The sequence below is a fragment of the Capra hircus genome, chromosome 5 (assembly GCF_001704415.2).
Source record: "Capra hircus breed San Clemente chromosome 5, ASM170441v1, whole genome shotgun sequence".
Classification (NCBI taxonomy): domain Eukaryota; kingdom Metazoa; phylum Chordata; class Mammalia; order Artiodactyla; family Bovidae; genus Capra; species Capra hircus.
Genome location: NC_030812.1, coordinates 114,726,016 through 114,750,036, shown reverse-complemented (window position 1 = coordinate 114,750,036; position 24,021 = coordinate 114,726,016). Strand labels below are relative to the sequence as shown.

The 24,021-nt window shown below is 41.7% G+C and overlaps 1 protein-coding gene across 1 annotated transcript in view; it reads left to right on the top strand.

Annotated features, from left to right (window-relative positions):
- The window catches only part of SMC1B (structural maintenance of chromosomes 1B), an 85,490-nt gene continuing 61,510 nt past the window's right edge, over positions 42 to 24,021 (top strand). The window contains exons 1-9 of the mRNA XM_005681216.3: positions 42 to 202; positions 11,008 to 11,196; positions 12,376 to 12,488; positions 12,578 to 12,781; positions 15,156 to 15,394; positions 16,969 to 17,227; positions 18,266 to 18,406; positions 22,892 to 22,974; positions 23,539 to 23,746. Coding sequence (XP_005681273.1) covers positions 94 to 202; positions 11,008 to 11,196; positions 12,376 to 12,488; positions 12,578 to 12,781; positions 15,156 to 15,394; positions 16,969 to 17,227; positions 18,266 to 18,406; positions 22,892 to 22,974; positions 23,539 to 23,746 — 1,545 coding nt within the window. The 5' untranslated portion in view covers positions 42 to 93. The remainder of the gene's footprint in view (positions 203 to 11,007; positions 11,197 to 12,375; positions 12,489 to 12,577; positions 12,782 to 15,155; positions 15,395 to 16,968; positions 17,228 to 18,265; positions 18,407 to 22,891; positions 22,975 to 23,538; positions 23,747 to 24,021) is intronic.

The window sequence follows — 24,021 nt, the reverse complement described above, 5'->3', positions numbered from 1 at the left end:
TTCTCGCTTTCCTCTCGCGAGACCGCACGAGGCGCTTCCCGCGCTTTTCCCGCCAGCGTGTGAGAACGCAGCTGAGGCGCGGAGGGCGCAGCCATGAGCCGTTTGGAAGTGCTGCTTGTGGAGAACTTTAAGTCGTGGCGGGGCCGCCAGGTCATAGGCCCCTTCAAGAGGTTCACCTGCATCATCGGCCCCAACGGCTCTGGTAACTCGGGACCTACAATGTCTTCTCCCGCCGCAGTCGGCCGAGCCGCCCCTTGCCTGAGGAAACTTGAGGGAGGCCTCAAGGCCTGGTCTCAGGCTCGACCCTCGCCACCCACCTCAGGGACGGGGTGGGATGGAGGATGGGGTGGGAAGCGACCCTCAGACTCCATCCAGGGCGGGTTGGAAGTGGCAGGGAGCCTCCTCTCGCCGGCCAACCGTCCCCCTTGGCCCCGGCCCCCCGACTGCACCCCCGGGAGCCTGACCCTCCTCTGCTGCCCGAGCTCCCTGACCTCAGACCGCACCCCCAGGGGCCTGACCCTCGCCCTCGCCCTCTGCCCTGGCCCCCTGACCCTCAGGCCGCACCCCCAGGGGCCTGACGCTCGCCCGCTGCCCCAGCTCCCCGACCGCACCCCCGGGAGCCTGACCGGAGCCTGACCCTCCTCTGCTGCCCAAGCTCCCTGACCTCAGACCGCATCCCCAGGGGCCTGACCCTTGCCCTCTGCCCTGGCCCCCCGACCCTCAGGCCGCACACCTAGGGGCCTGATGCTTGCCCACTGCCCCAGCTCCCTGAGCCCCTGACTGCACCCCAGGAGCCTGACCCTCCTCTGCTGCCCCAGCTCCCTGACCCTCAGACCGCACCCCCAGGGGCCTGACCCTCACCCTCTGCCCTGGCCCCCTGATCCTCAGACCGCACCCCCAGGGGCCTGACCCTCATCCTCAGACCGCATCGCCAGGGGCCTGACCCTCCTCGACTGCCCCAGCTCCCTGACCTCAGACCGCACCCCCAGGGGCCTGACCGGAGCCTGACCCTCCTCCACTGCCCCAGCTCCCCGACCCTCAGACCACACCCCCAGGGGCCTGACCCTCACCCGCTGCCCCAGCTACCTGACCTCAGACCGCGCCCCCAGGGGCCTGACCCTCGCCGGCTGCTCCAGCTCCCCTACCCTTAGATCGCACCCCCAGGGGCCTGACCCTCAGCCGCTGCCCCAGTTCCCCGACCCTCAGACCGCACCCCCAGGGGCCTCACCCTTACCTTTGTCCCCGCTCCCTGATCCTCAGACAGCACCCCCGGGAGCCTGACCCTCACCCTTGCCCCAGCTCCCTGACCCTCAGACCACACCCCCGGGAGCCTGACCCTCACCCTTGCCCCAGCTCCCCCAGCCCCTGACTGCACCCCCAGGAGCCTGACCCTCCTCTGCTGCCCCAGCTCCCTGACCCTCAGACTGCACCCCCAGGAGCCTGACCCTCACCCTTGCCCCAGCTCCCCGAGCCCCTGACTGCACCCCCAGGAGCCTGACCCTCCTCTGCTGCCCCAGCTCCCTGACCCTCAGACTGCACCCCCAGGAGCCTGACCCTCACCCTTGCCCCAGCTCCCCGATCCCCTGACTGCACCCCCAGGAGCCTGACCCTCCTCTGCTGCCCCAGCTCCCTGACCCTCAGACTGCACCCCCAGGAGCCTGACCCTCACCCTTGCTCCAGCTCCCTGACCCTCAGACCACACCCCTGGGAGCCTGACCCTCACCCTTGCCCCAGCTCCCTGAGCCCCTGACTGCACCCCCAGGGGCCTGACCCTCACCCTCTGCCCCGGCCCCCTGACCCTCAGACCGCACCCCCAGGGGCCTGACCCTCGCCTGCTGCTCCAGCTCCCTGACCTCAGACCGCACCCCCAGGAGCCTGACCCTCACCCTCTGCCCCGGCCCCCTGACCCTCGCCCGCTGCTCCAGCTCCCTGACCTCAGATCGCACCCCCAGGAGCCTGACCCTCACCCGCTGCCCCAGCTCCCCGACCCTCAGACCGCACCCCCAGGGGCCTGACTCTCACCCACTGCCCCAGCTCCCCGACCCTCAGACCGCACCCCCAGGGGCCTGACTCTCACCCACTGCCCCAGCTCCCCGACCCTCAGACCGCACCCCCAGGGACCTGACCCTCACCCGCTGCCCCAGCTCCCCGACCCTCAGACCGCACCCCGGGGCCTCACCCTTACCCTTGTCCCAGCTCCCTGACCCTCAGACAGCACCCCTGGGAGCCTGACCCTCACCTTTGCCCCAGCTCCCCGACCCTCAGACTGCACCCCCAGGGGCCTGGCCCTCACTTGCTGCCCCAACTCTATGATGCTCAGACCCCACCCAGGCCAGACCCCCACCCTGCAGCCCCAGCCCCAGGGTTCCACCCTGGACTCTTCTCTCCTTCACCCCTGCTCCTCTGCCCTGTGGGTTCCTCCTCTTGCCCTTAGCTGTGGTTGGTCTCCTCTCCATCCCCTTCCCTTTCTCATCTAAAAGGACATAATGGGAATGAGATTGGGAGGAAGTCATTGGTTTCAAGGGGCTTGAACAACTGTTTGGATCCAAGGAACCCTCGCAGGAATATTATGGAAATGACTGCGATAATTGAGCTTTCCCCAAATTCCTGGTACCCTTTTTGTTTAATCCTCACAAATGCATATAATTCCCATTTTACAGTGGAGGGAACTGAGGTTCAGAGGGTCCGGATGACTTTCCAAGATTGCCCAGTAAGTGGCAGAGTCTGGACTGGAATTGGGGCCTGGCCAGGTTCACCTTGGCTCCATGATTGGAAAAAGTGGGTTAATGACCCAGAGCAGGTGGGAGTAAGCTCTAAAACAATAGTGACCTTGAGATTTTTCCCAAATCTGGAGACTCCAACTTGGCTTTCTCAGTCCAGATTTCCTTTCTTAGCTCAGAAACGTTTTCTGAGTTGAAAGAGACCTGTTGCCTCAGTAAATTAATGTATATGTCAGATACGAATAGGGGGCACTTAAATGTGTGCCTTCTGGGCACACCAAATCTGGAATATAATTATTGTGGAAGTGTAAAATTTCTGTTGCATTTTAAAAACAGCTGTTGTTTAAGGTTTTCTTTTGCACTTAGTATATGTGAAAGAATGTGCTTAGTTACTCAATCCGCCTTTTTCCGACCCCGTGGACTGTAGCCCACCAGGCTCCTCTGTCCATGGGGATTCTCCAGGCAAGAAACTGGAGTGGGTTGCTATGCCCTCCTCCAGGGGATCTTCCCGACCCAGAGAATGAACCCAGGTCTCCCGCATTCCAGGCAGATACTTTACTGTCTGAGCCACCAGGGAAGCTCACGTGAAAGAATACCTGAGCTTGGATGTATTCACATATGTGATTTCCTTGCCTCTTCTCTGTAATATATTTCCTCATTTTCCCTTTACTCTGTTATCAGAAAACATTGAAAAAATGATTACTGTAGTCAGTCCTGCATTGTTATCCTGACTCCACTCATTTATCAGGAAGTTACTGAGCCCACCACCAGGTGATTTTCACCTTTTAACTGATGATTATGTGAAGGGTTGCTCAATTCCGTTTTGCATTTCCAATAGTGTGATACTTGGAATGAGTTTTTGTACAAAGTCTTGAACTCCACTCAGTACACTTGAACTGAGCTCAAGTGTCTTTTCATATGGTTAAGGGCCTTTTGTATTTCTTATTCTCTGAGTTGAACTGAACTGAACTGATTCTCTGAGTTGCCCTTTTATGTTCTTTGCCCATTTTTCTGGTGGGTTGTCTTAGAAATCTTTCTAAAATGTATCTGAAAAAGTCACTGCTATTCCTGAAATCCTTTGTAGCTTCCTGTAATCTTCAGCATTAAGTTTAGTTTCTCTCTTTTCATTCCCGACCTTGCAAGCTTTGTTCCATCTCTGTATATTCAGTTCAGTTCTGTTCAGTTGCTCAGTTGTGTCCTACTCTTTGCGACCCCATGGACTGCAGCACGCCAGGCTTCCCTGTCCATCACCAACTCCGGAGCTTGCTCAAACTCATGCCCACTGAGTTGGTGATGCCATCCAACCATCTCATCCTCTGTCATCCCCTTCTCCCACCTTCAGTCTTTCCCAGCATCAGGGTCTTTTCAGATGAGTCAGTTCTTCACATCAGGTGGCCAAAGTATTGGAATTTCAGCTTCATCATCAGTCCTTCCAATGAATATTCAGGACTGATTTCCTTTAGGATTGACTGGTTTGATCTTGTCGTCCAAGGGACTCTCTTTATCATTACTTACCCTTTTCTTACTAGAATGTGCTAAGTTGCTTCAATCTGTCTGACTCTCTGCAGTCCTATGGACTGTTACCGCCAGGCTTCTCTGTCCATGGGATTCTCCAGGCAAGAATACTGGAATGGATAGCCATGGGGGACCTTCCCAATCCAGGGATCAAACCAGAGTTTCTTATGTCTCCTACATTTGCAGGCGGGTTCTTTACCACTAGTGCCACCTGGGAAGTCCATTCTTAATAGAGTGGTACCTTCCTTTCCCGGGTGTACCAGTGATCAAGCTGTAACGGTTATGTTTACCTTCAGCATCGCTTCCCCAAACTTCTACTTCCTCTTTAAAATTTAGCCCAGAAGTGTCTCCTGCAAAGCCTGCTCAGAGTCTCCAGTAGTTAGTGCTGCCCCTAAGTGTTTCATAGTTCTTTGTGTATTAATTTTAGATTAGAACTTATTGTGGTAAGTTATAATTTCCTGCTTTTAGGGGGAAGAGTATAGATTTTGGAATTAGACACCTAACCCCCAAATATGATTGTTTGAGCATCTGCTTTTTTATTTATGAAGTGAGGTTCAATAAAAATTGATAATATTCCCCACTGTAAGCACCTTAGGGGAAAATCCTACATACTGTTTCTTTTTAGCCTCAGTAATTAGGAGAATGCCTGATTAATAGGTGTTCGATAAATGTTTATAGAATGAAGGAATGAATTTGAAGAGGCAAGAGAGTGAATGTTGAGTCCAGCTAAGAGTCTTCTGAAAGAAAGGAGGGGTTGAAAAACTAGAAGAATGGTAAGGAAGGAGAAGAATGGAAGAGATATGCAGAGTTGAAATCAGAAGGGACTTAGCAGCTATTGGTAAGAGGGCAGATGAGTGCAAAAATTAAGGTTTTGAGATGGGAGAGTGATATTGTAATTTTTATATCTTTGAATACTTGGTTCATCTTCATCAAGTGATGATAGTCTAAAATATTACTCTTCCAGAATTATTTTCCTGATGTTGATTTTGAGTTATTTATAGCAGAGGTTCCTGCTCTGACCATTACAAAACTTAACTTGGTTGGTTCATTCATTCATTCATTTTTGTCAATAGGTGGTCTCCTGTATTACAGGCAGATTCTTTACTAAATGACCCACCAGGGAAGTCCCTACTTAATAAATGTTTCTTGATCCTATCAGAAGTTACCTCTCCCAGTTACCCTCTGCTTCATCCCTCAGTTTGTTTCCTCACCAATACTTACTATAATATATAATTCCTGTTTGTTTATTGTTTGACCTCTTAGTAGATTATAACATTTGTTAGACAGGGTTGTTATCTCGTTCATTTACTGTATCCTTATGACCTAGGACACAAAAGAATTAATGTAATGAATGAGTTTGGATTCAGTTCAGTTTAGTTGCTCAGTCGTGTCCAACTCTTAGCGACACCGTGAACCGCAGCACACCAGGCAACCATGTCCATCACCAGCTCCCAGAGTTTACCCAGACTCGTGTCCATTGAGTCGGTGATGCCATCCAACCATCTCATTCTCTGTTGTCCCCTTCTCCTCCGCCCTCAACCTTTCCCAGCATCAGGGTCTTTTCAAATGAGTCAGCTCTTCACATCAGGCGGCCAAAGTATTGGAATTTCAGCTTCAACATCAGTCCTTCCAATGAACACCCAGGACTGATCTCCTTAAGAATGGACTGGTTGGATCTCCTTGAAGTCCAAGGGACTCTCAAGAGTCTTCTCCAACACCACAGTTCAAAAGCATCAATTCTTCAGCGCTCAGCTTTCTTTATAGTCCAACTCTCACATCTGTGCATGACCATTGGAAAAACCATAGCCTTGACTAGACGGACCTTTGTTGACAAAGTAATGTCTCTGCTTTTTAATGTGCTGTCTAGGTTGGTCATAACTTTCCTTCCAAGGAGTAAGCATCTTTTAATTTCATGGCTACACTCACTCTCTGCAGTGATTTTGGAGCCCCCCAAAATAAAGTCAGCCGCTGTTTCCATTGTTTCCCCATATATTTGCCATGAAGTGATGGGAGCAGATGCCATGATCTTCGTTTTCTGAATGTTGAGCTTTAAGCCAACTTTTTCACTCTCCTCTTTCACTTTCATTGAAAAGCTCTTTAGTTCCTCTTTGCTTTCTGCCGTAAGGGTGGTGTTATCTGCATATCTGAGGTTATTGATACTTCTCCCAGCAATGTTTCCAGCTTGTGTTTCCCCCAGCCCATCGTTTCTCATGATGTACTCTGCATAGAAGTTAAATAAGCAGGGTGACAATATACAGCCTTGACGTACTCCTTTTCCTATCTGGAACCAGTCTGTTGCTCCATGTCCAATTCTAACTGTTGCTTCCTGACCTGCATGCAGGTTTCTCACATCTCTTTCAGAATTTTCCACAGTTTATTGTGATCCACACAGTCAAAGGCTTTGGCATAGTCAATAAAGCAGAAATAGATGTTTTTCTGGAACTCCCTTGCTTTTTCAATGGTCCAGTGGATGTTGGCAATTTGACCTCTGGTTCCTCTGCGTTTTCTAAAACTAGCTTGAACATCTGGAAGTTCGCGGTTCGCGTATTGCTGAAGCCTGGCTTGGAGAATTTTGAGCATTACTTACTAGCTTATGAGATGAGTGTAATTGTGCTGTAGTTTGAGCATTCTTTGGCATTGCCTTTCTTTGGCATTGGAATGAAAACTGACCTTTTCCAGTCCTGTGGCCACTGCTGAGTTTTCCAAATTTGCTGGCATATTGAGTGCAGCACTTTCACATCATTGTCTTTTAAGATTTGAAATAGCTCAACTGGAATTCCATCACCTCCACTAGCTTTGTTTGTAGTGATGCTTTCTAAGGCCTGCTTGACTTCACATTCCAGGATGTCTGGCTCTAGGTGAGTGATCACACCATTGTGATCATCTGGGTCGTGAAGATCTTTTTTGTACAGTTGTTCTATGTATTCTTGCCACCTCTTCTTAATATCTTCTGCTTCTGTTAGGTCCATACCATTTCTGTCCTTTATTGAGCCCATCTTTGCATGAAATGTTCCCTTGGTATCTCTAATTTTCTTGAAGAGGTCTCTAGTCTTTCCCATTCTGTTGTTTTCCTCTATTTCTTTGCACTGATCACTGAGGAAGGCTTTCTTATCTCTCCTTACTATTCTTTGGAACTCTGCATTCAAATGGACACATCTTTGCTTTTCTCCTTTGCTTTTGGCTTCTCTTCTTCTCACAGCTATTTGTAAGGCCTCCTCAGACAGCCAGTTTGCTTTTTTGCATTTCTTTTTCTTGGGGATGGTCTTGATCCCTGCCTCCTGTACAATGTCACGAACCTCAGTCCATAGTTCATCATGCACTCTATCTATCAGATCTAGGCCCTTAAATCTATTTCTCCCTTCCAGTGTATAATCATAAGGGATTTGATTGAGGTCATACCTGAATGGTCTAGTGGTTTTCCCCACTTTCTTCAATTTAAGTCTGAATTTGGCAATAAGGAGTTCATGACCTGAGCCACAGTCAGCTCCCGGTCTTGTTTTTGCTGACTGTATAGAGCTTCTCCATTTTTGGCTGCAAATAATATAATCAATCTGATTTCGGTGTTGACCTTCTGGTGATGTCCATGTGTAGAGTCTTCTCTTGTGTTGTTGCAAGAGGGTGTTTGCTATGACCAGTGTGTTCTCTTGGCAGAAATCTGTTAGCCTTTGCCCTGCTTCATTCTGTACTCCAAGGCCAAATTTGCCTGCTACTCCAGGTGTTTCTTGACTTCCTACTTTTGCATTCCAGTCCCCTATAATGAAAAGGACATCTTTTTTGGGTGTTAGTTCTAAAAGGTCTTGTAGGTCTTCATGGAACTGTTCAACTTCAACTGCTTCAGTGTTACTGGTTGGGGCATAGACTTGGATTACTGTGATACTGAATGGTTTGCCTTGGAAACGAACAGAGACCATTCTGTCGTTTTTGAGATTGCTTCCAAGTACTGCATTTCAGACCCTTTTGTTGACTATGATGGCTGCTCCATTTTTTCTAAGGGATTCCTGCCCACGGTAGTAGATATAATGGTCATCTGAGTTAAATTCATCTGTTCCAGTCCATCTTAGTTCGCTGATTCCTAGAATGTCAACGTTCACTCTTGGCATCTCCTATTTGACCACTTTCAATTCATGGACCTAACATTCCAGGTGCCTATGCAATATTGCTCTTTCCAGCGTTGAACCTTGCTTCTATCACCAGTCCCATCCACAACTGGGTATTTTTTTTGCTTTGGCTGCATCCTTTCATTCTTGCTGGAGTTATTTCTCCACTGATATCCGATAGCATATTGGGCACCTACCAACCTGGGAATTTCATCTTTCAGTGTCCTATCTTTTTTCCTTTTCATACTGTTCATGGGGTTCTCAAGGCAAGAATACTGAAGTGGTTTGCCATTGCCTTCTCCAGTGGTCCACATATTGTCAGACCTCTCCACCATGACCCTCCTGTCTTGGGTTGCCCCACACAGCATGGCTTAGTTTCATTGAGTTAGACGAGCTGTGGTCCATGTGATTAGATTGGCCTGCTTTCTGTGACTGTGGTTTCAGTCTGCCTGCCCTCTGAGGCCCTCTCTCAGCGCCTACCATCTTACTTGGGTTTCTCTTACCTTGGACGTGGGGTCTCTCTTCATGGCCGCTCCAGTGGAGCAGAACTGCTGCTCCCTACCTTGGGCTTGGGTGGGGAGGCATTTATTTTAGGCAGATTTTAAATAAGGATCAATAAAACTAATTTCTGTTTAATTCTGCTATCATCAGACTTCATAACTTCAGTTAACGTTCTATATATGTAACCTACATATGCTCAGGTGGCAAAGAATCCACCTGAAATTCTGGAAACCCCTGTTCAATTCCTGGGTGGGAAGGATCCCCTGGAGAAGGGATAGGCTACCCATTCCAGTATTCTTGGACTTCCCTTGTGGCTCAGATGGTAAAGAATCCACCTGCAATGTGGGAGACCTGGGTTTGATCCCTGGGTTGGGAAGATACCCTGGAGAAGGGAAAGGCTACCCCTGCAGTATTCTGGCCTGGAGAATTCCATGGACTGAATAGTCCATGAGGTTGCAAAGAGTCAGACATGACTGAGCGACTTTCACTTTCTGTGAATGTAACCATCTTACAATAGCTTTCAATCTGCAGATTATCTGTTAACCCCCCAAAAAGCCATGTTTCATACCTGTTAGTTAACTGAAACTTAGCTAAATATATTTGCAGCATTTTTAACCACTTCTAGTTCTTTTAAAAAAGACAGTGAACTTCTAAGCCATATTTCCAGTGATTTGCAATATCCTTCTATGTTACTTATTCTGCTTTTTGCGCTAGAAATTTAAATTGCTTGTGGATATGAGGGAATGAATGTGAATACGAAAAAACATTAAACAGAGATAGTTGTAGTTGAAATGACACTGCACCTTGGAAGTTGTTTTGTACTCTGTGTTCATGGTTGCAGAACTGTTTGCCATTTGAGTTGGGAGTCACCAAGACTACCCCCAGTTTTGGTGATTCACTAGGAGGACTCATAGGACTCAGCATATAGTTGTACCCAGGACTGTTACTCATAACAGTGAAAGGAAACAAAGAAAACTCCGCAAAGGGAAAAGGCACATGAGGAACTCTAGGAAACCAGTTGCAAGGTTCCATGAATCCTCCCCCAGTGAAGTCTCTCAGGACAGGCTTAATTCTTTCAGCAAGTTGTGACAACATATCTGAGATGCTGTTAACCAAAAACTCATTAAAGACTCAACTCTGAGGATTTATATTAGGGAATGGTCACATAAGCACCTCCATTCCCCAAAATTCCAGACTGCGAGAAAGAAAGCAAGTGTTTAGCCTAGATCATATTGTTGATACAAACAGTTTAGGCACAGTGATACATTCTTAACAGAAAGTGGTGGAGGGACTTCCCTGGTGGTTCAAGTGTTAAGACTCCATGCTGCTTCCCCCACAAGGGGAACGGGTTCACTTCCTGGTGAGGAACCAAGATCCCACAAGCCATGGGTGTGGCCAGAAAAAAGGAAGTGGTGGGAATCCTCACAGAATCCAAATCCTAATCTCATGATACCTGCTTTGTAAGCAGAACATTCATAGGATGACAGCCTTGAACATGCTATGTAACAGATCTACACTATCCAACACAAACCAACCATAAATATTCTAGCAACCCTAGTCTAGCCCTTAGGAAAATCCTGAGGATACCCTTTTTAAAAATGTGACACTTAAAATTTCTAAGGTGGAGATATCCGAAATTCAGAGAAGTTAAATGATTTGCCATGGTATAATACTTGATGGTGGGAGAGAGCTGAGGCTTAGCTCTGGTATAGAGCTTTACATTTATATTGCTTAATACTCAACCATAGCTACACAGAAACCAGTTATCTACATAAAATTGTTCAGTCACATGCGTTTTGAATACAGAAAAAAACAGTACTAGTTAGACATGTGTATTGGCTGTATCAGGCTTCGTAGGTCACACTGGTGGTAAAGAACCTGCCTGCCAGTGCAAGAGACATAAGAGATGCGGGTTCCATCTCTGGATCAGGAAGATCCCCTGGAGAAGGAAGTGGCAACCCACTCCAGTATTCTTGTCTGGGGAATCCCATGGACAGAGGAGCCGGGTGGGCTGCCATCCACTGGGTCTCAAAGAGTTGGACATGATGAGAGTGACTTAGCACTAGCGCGTCGGTTGTATTTCACTTTCCTTAGTAGCCTGGTTTCTTTGACACTGGGCAAGACTTTTTATCATTAAAAATAAATAATTCTTTTTCCTGTCTTTCCTTCCCCAGGGAAATCTAATGTAATGGATGCACTTAGTTTTGTAATGGGAGAAAAAATAGCTAATTTAAGAGTGAAAAATATTCAAGAACTCATTCATGGAGCACACATTGGAAAACCTGTTTCTTCTTCTGCAAGTGTAAAAATTGTATATTTGGAAGAAAGTGGAGAAGAGAAGACATTTGCAAGGACTATCCGAGGTATTTTTTTCTTGGGGTAGCAGATATCAGAAGCAAATAATAGAACCTATTTGATTCTCCACTGGATTTTTCTTTAAGCAGACATATTTATTCAGGTTCCCCTACTGTCAGTTAGTGGTTTTTCTCCCTGGTTATTAGGTTAAAATGAAAGGGGGAGTTTACCTCAAAGGTGGTGGTATCATAAAAGTTTTTCCTGAGATTCTTTATGTATCTTTATCCAGTTTTCCTAGTGATGAAGCAACTATAATAATGCATATTTTAATTTGTACAGAAAGTTTTTCCTACCACCAAAAAGCAAATTACATGAAATATTTGACTTTTTATTTTGTTAGGATTTATTCACAAATCCTTGTATTTCCTGAGTAAATAAGATTCAGAGTTACATATATATATATTTCTGTTTATGCTAGGATTTTACTGGGCTTCTGTAAATAGATGCCTCTTGGTTGTTTTTTTAAAAGTCCACGATGAGGGTACCAGCATGGTTGGATGAAAGCTCTCTTCGGGTTGCAGACTTACCATTGTGGATGGGACTTGGGAGACTTGTAGGATCTTTTTATTTTATAAGCACCACTATTTATGGCAACCCACTCCAGTATTCTTGCCTGGAGAATCCCATGGACTGAGGAGCCTAGTGGGCTGCAGTCCACAGGGTCACAAAGAGTCAGACATGACTGAGTGACTTTACTTACTTACTTAATACTATTTATGAGGGCTCCACTATCATAGTCTAATCACCTCCTAAAGGCCTCACCCTCTAACACCATCACTTTTGGGGTCAGGATTTCATCACACGAATTCAGTGGAGACACAAACAGACTGTTAAACGATCCTATTTAAAATAGTGATGCCTCTTTCTCCTACACAGAGACTTCCATACCCCTTCCCTACCTCCATTTTACTCAGCACTTAACACTTTCCTACATGATATTTATTTTACTTACCTATCTCATTTTTGTCTGCCTCCATTACTAGGATATAAGCTTGAGATCAGACTTTCGTCTGTTATGTTTACTACTGTAGAATACTACTTGGCATGTAGTAGATACTCAGCATTTGTTGATTGAGTAAATGCATTTTTTAACATGTATATTACTGCCATAACTGGCCATTTCAATAGTTGTTGATACATATCTGGTATTTATACTTCCCATAGTAGCATTTGTTCTTTTATTTTAGGAGGATGCTCAGAATATCATTTTAATGATAATCCTGTGAGTCGTTCTGCTTATATCACAGAGCTGGAAAAGATAGGCATAATAGTCAAAGCACGGAACTGTCTAGTTTTTCAGGTAAGTAGCGATAGTATTTTATTTTATTCGTGATTTTGAAAATGTATCACTATATTTTATATGTTGGTGTGCTTAACTATTTTTGAAAGGGAACTGTGGAATCAATTTCAATGAAAAAACCCAAAGAAAGAACCCAGTTTTTTGAGGAAATCAGCACTTCAGGAGAGCTTATAGGAGAATATGAGGAAAAGAAAAGAAAGTTACAGAAAGCAGAAGAAGATGCACAGTTTAATTTTAATAAGAAAAAAAATGTAGCTGCAGAGCGCAAACATGCAAAATTAGAGAAAGAAGAGGTAAGATGTCATGAGGTAACCAATTAAGTGTTGCATACAAAACCTGTGTTAGAATTGTAAGTATTGGTTTGGGGTTACTAAAAAGATTCTTTTAATAACTGAAATAAAGCCCATTATTCATCAAAGATAAACTTTTTGGTATATTTTCTAGTTTGGGTTTCTTTCTCCAAAATAGGCAGGACAACTTCAGCTGCAAAGGTGTCTGATTTTCCCAACTAAAATTAAACTTGAGGGATTTATATCTCATATGGCAGAGGCCCTCAGATTTTTGGATCTTATCCTTTTATACTTTAAAAATTATTGAGGACCCTAAAGAATTATCTATCAATATTTATTATATTTGAAATTTAAACTGAGACATTTAAAAATTATATTTTGATGATTTATTTTTGTAAAAATAGCAATAATAAACTCATTGCATGTTAACATAAATAGCATATTTTTATGAAAAATAAACTGAGTTTTATAAAACCAAATAATTAGAAGGGTGGTATTGTTTTACCTTTTATAATTTCATGAATATCTGACTTAATAGAAAACTGTGAATTCTCATATCTGTTTCTGTGTTGAACCTGTGCTAAGACCTAGGAACTTTACCCTCCTTTGGCTTTTACACCATTGGTACAAATGTCAACACAGTGAAAAAAACAAATGAAATCTGAGTATTATTGGGAAAATAGTTTTGATTTCAGGGGCTCCATGAAAGGGTGTTGGGGATCTCTAGGAGGCCATGGTCGCACTTTGTAAATGCTATTCTGTGTTACTTCTTGGTGCCCTTTACAGTGCGCGGTGTAGTGTCTGGTAAACTGTTGATGATTGTTTGCCTTTAGAGTATTCTTTTATCAAACGCAAAGCAGATTTTGTCATTGTTTTGCATAAAACCTCTTTTGAAGCAATGCTTTCCACTGCACTGAGAATCTAGTCTCCCTTTCCTGCCTGCTGATCTGCGTCGTGTTCACCTCTGAAACTTTAACTTCTCTACTCTTCAACCACATTGACCTTTATCATTTATTGAAAATACCATGTTCCCATGTGTCCTAGCGCTTTTGCTGTTTCCTCTGCCTAGGTAATTGTGTGCCTGATTTTTACATGGCTAATACTCTCATTCAAGTTTTCATAAAGAAGCCATTTTCTCAGGCAGACATTTGCTGTCCACTCTCCCAATCTAAATTAGCATCCCTTCCCTGGTACTACTATTGCATTACTCCATTTTGTTTCTTTTGTAGCATATTTTGCTGTATGAAATTATCTTGTGTATTATTTATTGCTTATTTATTCTCTGACTCTGCTTCCCTCCCTGCCCCACTAGGATAACTTGGTTGTAATCTAAGAAGAACAGAGACTGTTTCTACCTTATTCCCTACCATATTTCACAGCACATAGAAGAGGGCTTGGCACACAATAGCCGGTTAATAAATATTTGAAAAAATAAATGAAAGGTAGACGTGTCCCTTATTAGTGATATTTTTCTGTTTGTTCAGATTTTTATAAGTGTGTGTGTGTTCTTGGTTTTGTCAGTGGAAAGGGATGGTGGTGTAAGTGCAAGTCAAACTATAGTGTTTGTAATATACTGGAAAGCTTATAGCAGAGTAGAATTGCAGAGCTTTAAACATTGTAAGGACAGTTAGAATAGTCCAACTTCATGATTATTTTTAACGACATCCTGGCAGATTGCTGTTTACCTGTTACTTGGAATATTTCATTGATTAAGAGCTTTCTTAAGGTAGAACAGTCCTTTTTTCTTTACTAATGATACAAATACTCAGGAAATTCTCCCAATCTCACATATAATTTAGAACTTTAACAATCCTATTAGTTCTATTCATAGGAAAAATTACATTCTATAGAAGAAATTTTACCTGGAATCTTTGAATTGAAAATGGCTAGAAACTTTGAAAGTTATATTACTTCCTTTAGTTTACAAATGGGGAAGCTGGTGTCAGACTTGCTTGCCAAACTTCTGAGGTCAAGACAGAAGTGGGACAGGACTCGGTTAGTGGGTGCCCCAGATAGTTCTTTTGGAGAAGGAAATGGCAATCCACTCCAGTATTCTTGCCTGGAAAATCCCATGGACAGAGGAGCCTGGTGGGCTATAGTCCATGGGGTCATAAAGAGTCGGACATGACTAAGTGACTAACAAATGGTTCTTACCACCATACCACTGTGTGCATGAATATAAAATCCTTTACTGGTTTATTATAGAAGTATATGCAGAAGCCTTATCCAAATAATGGTACTTTGGACAAGAATGTCATTTGTTAATGACATAAATGAAAATTCATTAGAGATCATTTATTAGTACTCTAGTTGAGTTTATGAAAGGTCAATGTAAAATATACTCTTTCTTAACTGTTGTTGAATTTCACTGTTGTAGGCAGACCGTTACCAGAATCTCCTTGAAGAACTGAAAATTAACAAGATACAACTGCAGCTTTTCCGACTGTATCACAATGAGAAAAAAATTAATTTTTTGTACACTGAGTTGGAGCGTGTGAATAAGAATTTGAGTGTCACAAAAGAGTCTCTTTCTCATCATGAAAACATAGTTAAAGCCAAGAAAAAGGAACATGGAATGCTGAGCAGACAACTGCAACAAACAGAAAAAGAATTAAAGTGAGTTTTCAAAATCATTATTAACAGTTGGATTTTATTTAGATTGATAGAAATATTAAGTGATGCTTTGAAAATTGATTTTTAAAATAGATTTTTTACTTTGGAATACTTTTAGATATACAAAAAATTATAAAGATAGTATAGAGAGTTCCCATATTCCCCACACTAAATTTCTCTCACTTACAGCAGGGGGAGGAGGGGGCTACAGAGGATGAGATGGTTGGATGGCATCACTGACTCAATGGAAATGAGTTTGAGCAAACTCCCGGAGGTAGTGAAGGATAGGGAAGCCTGGCGTGCTGCAGTCCATGAGGTCGCAAAGAGTCAGGCACGACTTAGCGACTGAGCAACAAATAACATCTTACATTATTAGTATGCTACACTTGTCAGAATTAGTTAACCCATATTTATTCATTATTATTAGCTAAATTCCATACTTGATTCATTTTTTAATGTTTTACTTAATGTTCTTTTTCTGACCCAGTATACCATATTGTATTTAGTCATCGTGTCTTCTTAAGGTCCTCTTGGTTGTGACAGTTTCAGACTTAAACCTTGTTATTGGTATCCTTTACAGTTTTAAGAAGCATTGGTCAAGCTTTTTGTAGACTGAATCTCAATTAGTATTTCTCTGTTACTTTTCTCATAATTAGACAAGTTTATGGGTTTGGGGGAAGAAGACCACAGAGGTAAAATGCCATTATTATCATAGTATATCAGGAATGTCAACATATCATATACGGGGAATTCCCTGGTGGTCCGGTGGGGTTCAAACTCTGGTTGGGGAATTAAAATCCCACAAACCACATGGTGTGGCCAGTAAATAAATAGACTCTACCATATATTTTAAAATATATGTGTTGTATTATTAGATCATCTATCTAATATAGTATCAGCCTGCCATCATTATTGATGGTTTTTGGGGGGCTTTTTGGCTGCGCCACATAGCATGTGAAATCTTAATTCCCTGACCAGGGACTGAACCTGTCCCTACTGCTGTGGGAGCATGGAGTCTTCACCACTGGACTGTGAGGGAAGATCCCACATGATACCCATTTGCTTAATTGTTCAATTCCAGTAATCACGTATGGCAGTACCAGAATTATTAAACCATGTCCTTGCGGGAAGCAAATTTATCAACTAGAGTACAAGGCTTGTGTATAATTATTTTTGCTTTTAATTTTGTGGACTCTGCTCATTTCCAGCAGAGTACTACAGTTAGGTTCTTTTGTCACTTTCTATATTTTATCTGGGGTCCCTCGCCTTCTAAGTGAATTTTTAAAAATTTGTACATTAAAGTTCACTCTTGGAGCTGTAGATTTCTGTAGGTTTTGACAAATGCATGATGTTATGTGTCCATCACTGCAGTATCATACAGAGTGGTTTATCACTCTTTAAAAATTCCCCAATGCTTCACCTATTTGATTTTGCCTCTCACCTGGCAACCACTGATCTGCTTATAGTCTCTGAAAGTCATTATTTAGCATTTCTTTTTAAATGTATAATTTGATCAGAAGAGCCTCTTGCCTTTATGTAAGATTTTCCTTTAAAGCAAAGTTTATTTTTCTTTTTAGATCTCTTGAAGCGCTGTTAAATCAGAAGAGACCTCAATACATTAAAGCTAAAGAAAACACTTCTCACCACCTCAAAAAATTAGATATGGCTAAAAAATCAATAAAAGACAGTGAAAAACAATGTTCTAAACAGGAAGATGACATAAAAGCCTTAGAGACAGAGCTCGCTGATTTAGATGGTGCATGGAGAAGTTTTGAAAAGCAGATTGAGGAAGAAATGTTACATAAAGGGCGAGACATTGAACTAGAAGCTGGTCAGGTGAAAAAGTTGGCATATGGGAAATCATTTGTTTCTATTGTTTCAGCTTCTCCTTTTGATTAGAATTTAAAGGATGACTTTTTCTGATTCTTATAAGAGATTGCCACAGAATTTAAATTCTAGAGATTTTGATTTTTCAGTCTATATGGAGAATCTAAATTTAATCTTTACACTAGGCTATTTTTCCTTTATAAAAGTAGGTGACATCATAACATTTGTGAGTTAACTAAAGTCATAGAAAATACTTCAGCAAGATTACATGGTTCATTTTATGGAATTATATTCATATGTTTTTAAGGTAATTAACATTCATGAGGAAAAAATAATTACCTTTAAAACATAATTATATTCATATGTTCTTAAGGTAGTTATTTTTTCCTCATGAATATTTTAAAAACTAAGAGTCAGATTATATATGGCTTTGAAGAGACATGATCACTTAATTGACAGGAGGGAAATTGGTTAAGATTGTTTAAAATGTTAAGTGATTAATGAATATCCAACTTAGTATATAAGATATGTCAATAATAGATATCCAGAAATTTATAATCCAGAGTTTTCAAACATTCTTTCAACTAAATTTCTATTATTTATCTCTTTCATTAATTTTATGATAACTTTATTTCACAAGATATATGCTAAAATAATTGTGACTGTATAGATAGAAAAATACATAATTTTCTCTGAACTCCTCTTACTTCTGGACCATTAATGAGTTTTAATGCGCTTTCCCTTACAGAATTTCTTACAGAGACCTTATAGAGTTGGTTTTGAATACCTTGTTGATGTATCTAAACAGTTTTAAATAAGATGTCATTTTGTGTTCATGCTATCTTAGCTGGAGAAGATGGCTAATTATGGTATAATTCATATAAAACATTTTTGATAAGTTTAATTATCTGCTAGTAAATAATATCATAGAAAGAATTTCCTCTCACACTTTAAGTTTAATTATCTGCTAGTAAATAATATCATAGAAAGAATTTCCTCTCACACTTCTTTAAATGAATTATCAATATTTAAATACTCTTTATACAGCTGGTTCAATATAAAGAACTTAAGGAACAGGTAAGAAAAAAAGTGGCTATAATGACCCAACAGTTGGAAAAGCTTCAGTGGGAACAGAGGTCTGATGAAGAAAGATGGGCATTTGAAAAGAGGAGACATGGGGAAGTTCAGGTACCTCGGTTTGTGCAATAAATGATTTTGAATTATTTTTCATGAAATTTTATTCCCTTTTTATATTTGTTTTTCAGTATATAAATGGTTTTACATCAGATACAGGAATTAATTAAATTTTCTGGATTACCTGTTAGACTGCCTAGCACTATTGAGGTGCTCTTTCATAGTCTAAGATATAGACAGTGTAAGGACTCCCCTGGTGGTCCAGTGGTTAAGACTCTGTCTTCCAAGGCAGGGGATGCAGGTTCAATCCCTGGTTGAGGAACTAAGATCCCACACACCATGAGGCAACTAAGCCCATGCACCAAATTTAAGAGAGAAGCCCATGTGCCTCAGCAAAGACTGAGAACAGCCAAATAAGTAAAATAAAAGTGTAAAGAAACTGATAAAAATAACATATAAAAATAGTGTCTTCCTTCATATAGTCAGTAAGCATTTTATGCATACTTGTATAATGGTAGGCAGAAAGCAAAGAGGAACTAAAGAGCTTCTTGACAGGTGAAAGAGGAGAATGAAAAAGCTGGCTTAAAACTCAACATTCAAAAAACTAAGGTCATAGCATCCAGTCCCATCACTTCATGGCAAATAGAAGGGGAAAAGTGGAAACCATGGCAGATTTTATTTTCTTGGGCTCCAAAATCACTGCAGATGGTGACTGCAACCTTGAAATTAAAAGATGCTTACTCCTTGGAAGAAAAGCTATGACAAACCTAGACAGTGTATTAAAAAGCAGAGACATCACTTTACTAGCAAAGGTCCATATAGTCAAAGCTATGGTTTTTCCAGTAGTCATGTACAGATGTGAAATTTGGACCGTAAAGAAGGCTGAGTTCCAAAGAATTGAGGCTTTTGAACTGTGGTGCTGGAGAAGACTCTTGAGAGTCCCTTGGACAGCGAAGAGATCAAACCAGCCAATCCTAAAGGAAATCAACCCTAAATATTCATTGGAAGGACTGATACTGAAGCTCCAATACTTTGGCTACCTGATGTGAAGACCTGTCTCATTGGAAAAAATCCTGATGCTGGAAAAGACTGAGGGGAGGGGAGGAGTAGAAGGGGGCGACAAAACATAAGATGGTCGGGTGGCGTCACCGACTTGATGGACAGGAGTTTGAGCAAACTCTGGGAGATAGTGAAGGACAAGGAAGCCTGGTGTGCTGCAGTCCATGGGGTCCCAAAGAGTCAGACATAACTTAGTGATGGAACAGCAACATAATGATAGGCACAGGCAGATGCTATTGTCTGTTCTTAGATGTAGGTTAGTTCATTGAGGTTAGCAGGAGGATAACTAAAGGAAAAAAGAAAAACAAATAGCATAAGTGAAAGGTCATTTGCAAACATTAAGGACACAGCCCAGGAGGAGCCTAATAGTTTACATGAGAGGTAACCATCAAGAGAGCATTCTACTATTCTGCCTTAGAGTAAGAGAGACTTGGCTTCCATCCAGTCTTGTCCTGTCACTGACTGTGTTGGTATAGCTAAATCATTTCACTGTTTTGAACTTTGATTTCTTCATTTGTACAATGTCTTTTTTTTGTCTTTTTTATGGTTGAGTAGTATTCCATTGTGTATATAATATACCACATCTTCTTTATCCATTCATCTGTCGATGGACATTTAGGTTGCATCCATATCTTGACTATTGTAAATAATACTGCAGTGAACATGGGAGTGCATATCTTTTCTAATTACTTTTTTTCTTTTCTTCACAAAAATATCTAGGATTGGTATTTCTGGATCACATGATAGTTATATTTTTATTTTGTGAGGAATCTCCGTACTGTTTTCCATAGTAGCTGCACCAATTTACGTTCCCACCGATAGTGCATGGAACTTCACTTTTCTCCATATCCTTGCCAATACTTTTCTTGATAACAGCCATTCTGACAGGGGTGAGATGATATCTCATTGTGATTTTGACTTGTATTTCTCTGATGATGTTGAGCATCTTTTCATGCACCTGCTATCTGTATGTCTTCTTTGGAAAAACGTCTATTCAGATAACCTGCCCATTTTTAAATTACTTCTTGTTTTTATGTTGAGTTGTATGAGTTCTTTGTACATTTTGGATGTTAACCGCTTAGGGCATATATTGTCTGCAAACCTCTTCCATTCAGAGCTGCTGCTGCTGCTAAGTCGCTTCAGTCATGTCCAACTCTGTGCGACCCCATAGACGGCAGCCCACCAGGCTCCCCTGCCCCTGGGATTCTCCAGGCAAGAATACTGGAGTGGGTTGCCATTTCCTTCTCCCTCAGGTTAGATCACTACAAGCTTCCCTCTTAGGACTACTTTTGCTGCATTCCATAGGTTTTGGATCATTGTATTTTGTCTCTAGGTGTTTTTAAAAATTTCTTCTTTGATTTCTTCAGTGATCCATTGGTTGTTTAATAATAATTGTTTAGTCTTCACATATTTGTTTTCTGGCAGTTTTTTCCTTCTGTTTGATTTCTAGTCTTGGTTGTGGTGAGAAAACATGCTTGATATGGTTTTAGTTTTCTTAAATTTATTGCGACTTACTTTGTGGCAACTCCTGGTTCTAGATCACTTAGTAAAGGAGTAAGACATTATTTATTGACTATGCCAAAGCCTTTGACTCTGTGGATCACAAAAAACTGTGGAAAATTCTGAAAGAGATGGGAATACCAGACCACCTGACCTGCCTCTTGAGAAACCTGTATGCAAGTCAGGAAGCAACAGTTAGAACTGGACATGGAACAACAGACTGGTTCCAAATAGGAAAAGGAGTAAGTCAAGGCTGTATACACCCTGTTTATTTAACTTCTATGCAGAGTACATCATGAGGAATGCTGGGCTGGAGGAAACACAAGCTGGAATCCAGATTGCCGGGAGGAATGTCAATAACCTCAGATATGCAGATGACACCACCCTTATGGCAGAAAGTGAAGAAGAACTAAAAAGCCTCTTGAGGAAAGTGAAAGAGGAGAGTGAAAAAGTTGGCTTAAAGCTCAACATTCAGAAAACGAAGATCATGGCGTCTGGTCCCATCACTTCATGGCAAATAGATGGGGAAACAATGGAAACAGTGGCTGACTATTTTTTGGGGCTCCAAAATCACTGCAGATGGTGACTGCAGCCATGAAATTGAAAGATGCTTACTCCTTGGAATGATCAACCTAGACAGCTTATTAAAAAGCAGAGACATTACTTTGTCCACAAAGGTCTGTCTAGTCAAGGCTATGGTTTTTCCAATGGTCATGTATGGATGTGAGAGTTGGACTATAAAGAAAGCTGAGCGCTGAAGAATTGATGCTTTTGAAGTGTGGTGTTGGAGAAGACTCTTGAGAGTCCCTTGGACTGCAGGGAGATCCAACCAGTCCATCCTAAAGGAGATCAGTCCTGGTGTTCATTGGTAGGACTGATGGTAAAGCTGAAACTCCCAATACTTTGGCCACCTGATGCAAAGTGTTCACTCGTTTGAAAAGACCCTGATACTGGGAAGGATTGAGGGCAGGAGGAGAGGGGGACAACAGAGGATGAGATGGTTGGATGGCATCACAGACTCAATGGACATGGGTTTGGGTGGACTCCAGGAGTTGGTGATGGATGGGGTCATAAAGAGTCAGACACGACTGAGCAACTGAACTAAAAACAAATTAATGTTGCTGTAATGCACAGAATGAATTAGACAGGGAAAAGGTTAAAGGTAAACAAATTAGAGACTACCACAATCCTTGGACTTAGTGATAAAGTGAATGGAGCAAGACTTGTGAAGTCCTCCTTCCACAAGCCTGTAGTTGCCTTTTAGATTCCTATACAGTTACAGTATTGAGCCACTCTAGTGGAATTACTTGTCTGTTTCTCCCACCAAACCTTAGTCCTTGAGAGCAGAGACTCTGTCTTGTTGATTATAGTATCTGTAGTTTCTAGCACGTGGTAGGCTGTGAATAAATATTTATTGAATGAGTTAGTTTGAGAGAGAGATAGGACTGTATATAATTATTTGAAAATAATCCCCTTGGGGTTTAAAGTTACCAGAGTAAACTTGCTGAAGATAGATATGTAGTAAATGGTGGAGCCAAGATTTGAACCTTGATTCCTGAAACCTCAAAACTTTTTACCATACTGCCTTTTCAAAATAAAAATATGCTCTCCTGAGAATTTTCGTATGGTTATCTATATATTTCAGATTTAGAATAACATGCAATTATAGGCTTCCCCAGTGGCTCAGCAATAAAGCATCTGCCTGCAGAGCAGGAGCTGCAGGAGAACGCAAGTTCAATCTCTGGGTCAGAAAGATCCCCTGGAAGAGGGCATGGCAGCCCACTTCTGTATTCCTGCCTAGAGAATCCAATGGACAGAGGACCCTGGTTGGCTAAGGTCCATAGGGTCACAAAAGAAGTGGACGTGACTGAAGTGACTTAGAATGCACAGACGCATGCTATTACAAGTTCTAGGCATCTAGTGAAAAACTATTTGTTTGGAGTTGCTATAATTGATTTCAGATTTCATTTCCTATTTTAGGAAAATATAAAACACATAAAGGAACAAATAGAAGATCATAAAAAGCGAATAGAGAAGTTGGAGGAGTATACAAAAACATGCATGTAGGTATAGTAAAAAAAATTGCTTGCAGCTTTCTTGTATCTCTGGGGTCTTGTATATGTGTGGTGAATGCTTCCTCTGTATCATAATGTTCTCTCCCATTGTTTTTTTATTTCATTGTAGATAATTAAAAATTATAATTAACCAGTTAAGGTTGAGATTTTGAAAATATAAATGTTTAACAGTGGTGAAACTTAAAACTCTCCTTTGGTATTGATATTTTATAATGAAAGTATGTCATGAAAACTATCAGCACCTAAGTATTCTATCACTAAGAATTTCTTTTTAATTGACATTTACTTACTGTTAAGCTCATGAAGATTGCTCTGGTTATAGTGAGTGATCTATTCTTTTTTCTCAGAATCCAGAAATATGTATCTTTTGACTCAAGAAAGAATGATTTAAGTATCTTTTGCTCATGTTTGGTGTTAGGTTTATTATATTGTATTTTTCACCATTTGAAATAGATAGAGCTCTATCCCATTCCCCTGTGATGCCAGGCTAGAGTGTATTGCAATTCCTAAATTTTGGTTTTTCTTTTTGCTATTATTGTTATTGTCATACAGGAATTGCTTGAAAGAAAAAAAAGAGCAAGAGGAAAACTTAGTGAATGAAATAGAAAAAACAAAATTAAGAATGTCTGAAGTTAATGAAGAATTGAATCTTATTAGAAGTGAATTGCAGAATGCTGGACTTGATACCCATGAAGGAAAACGTCAGCAAAAGAGAGCAGAGATTCTGGAACACCTTAAGAGACTTTACCCAGATTCAGTGGTAATTGAAATAAAAAGGCTAAGCTTTCTTATTTGTGATTAAAAATTTGAAATTATTAGGAAGTATTATTTCAGAAACCTACAAATTTTCTGTTTTATTATTTATATTTAAGGCGTTATAGTAACTGGGGTAAAATGTGTATAATCCCCAGTAATGTCTATAGGTAAGTAATTATCGGGGAGAAACATTGATATGAACACATTACCCAGAGAGTCCAGATATCCCCAAAGGATATGGGTATATGAAATAGTCTGTTGCCCTGTAGACACATAGCC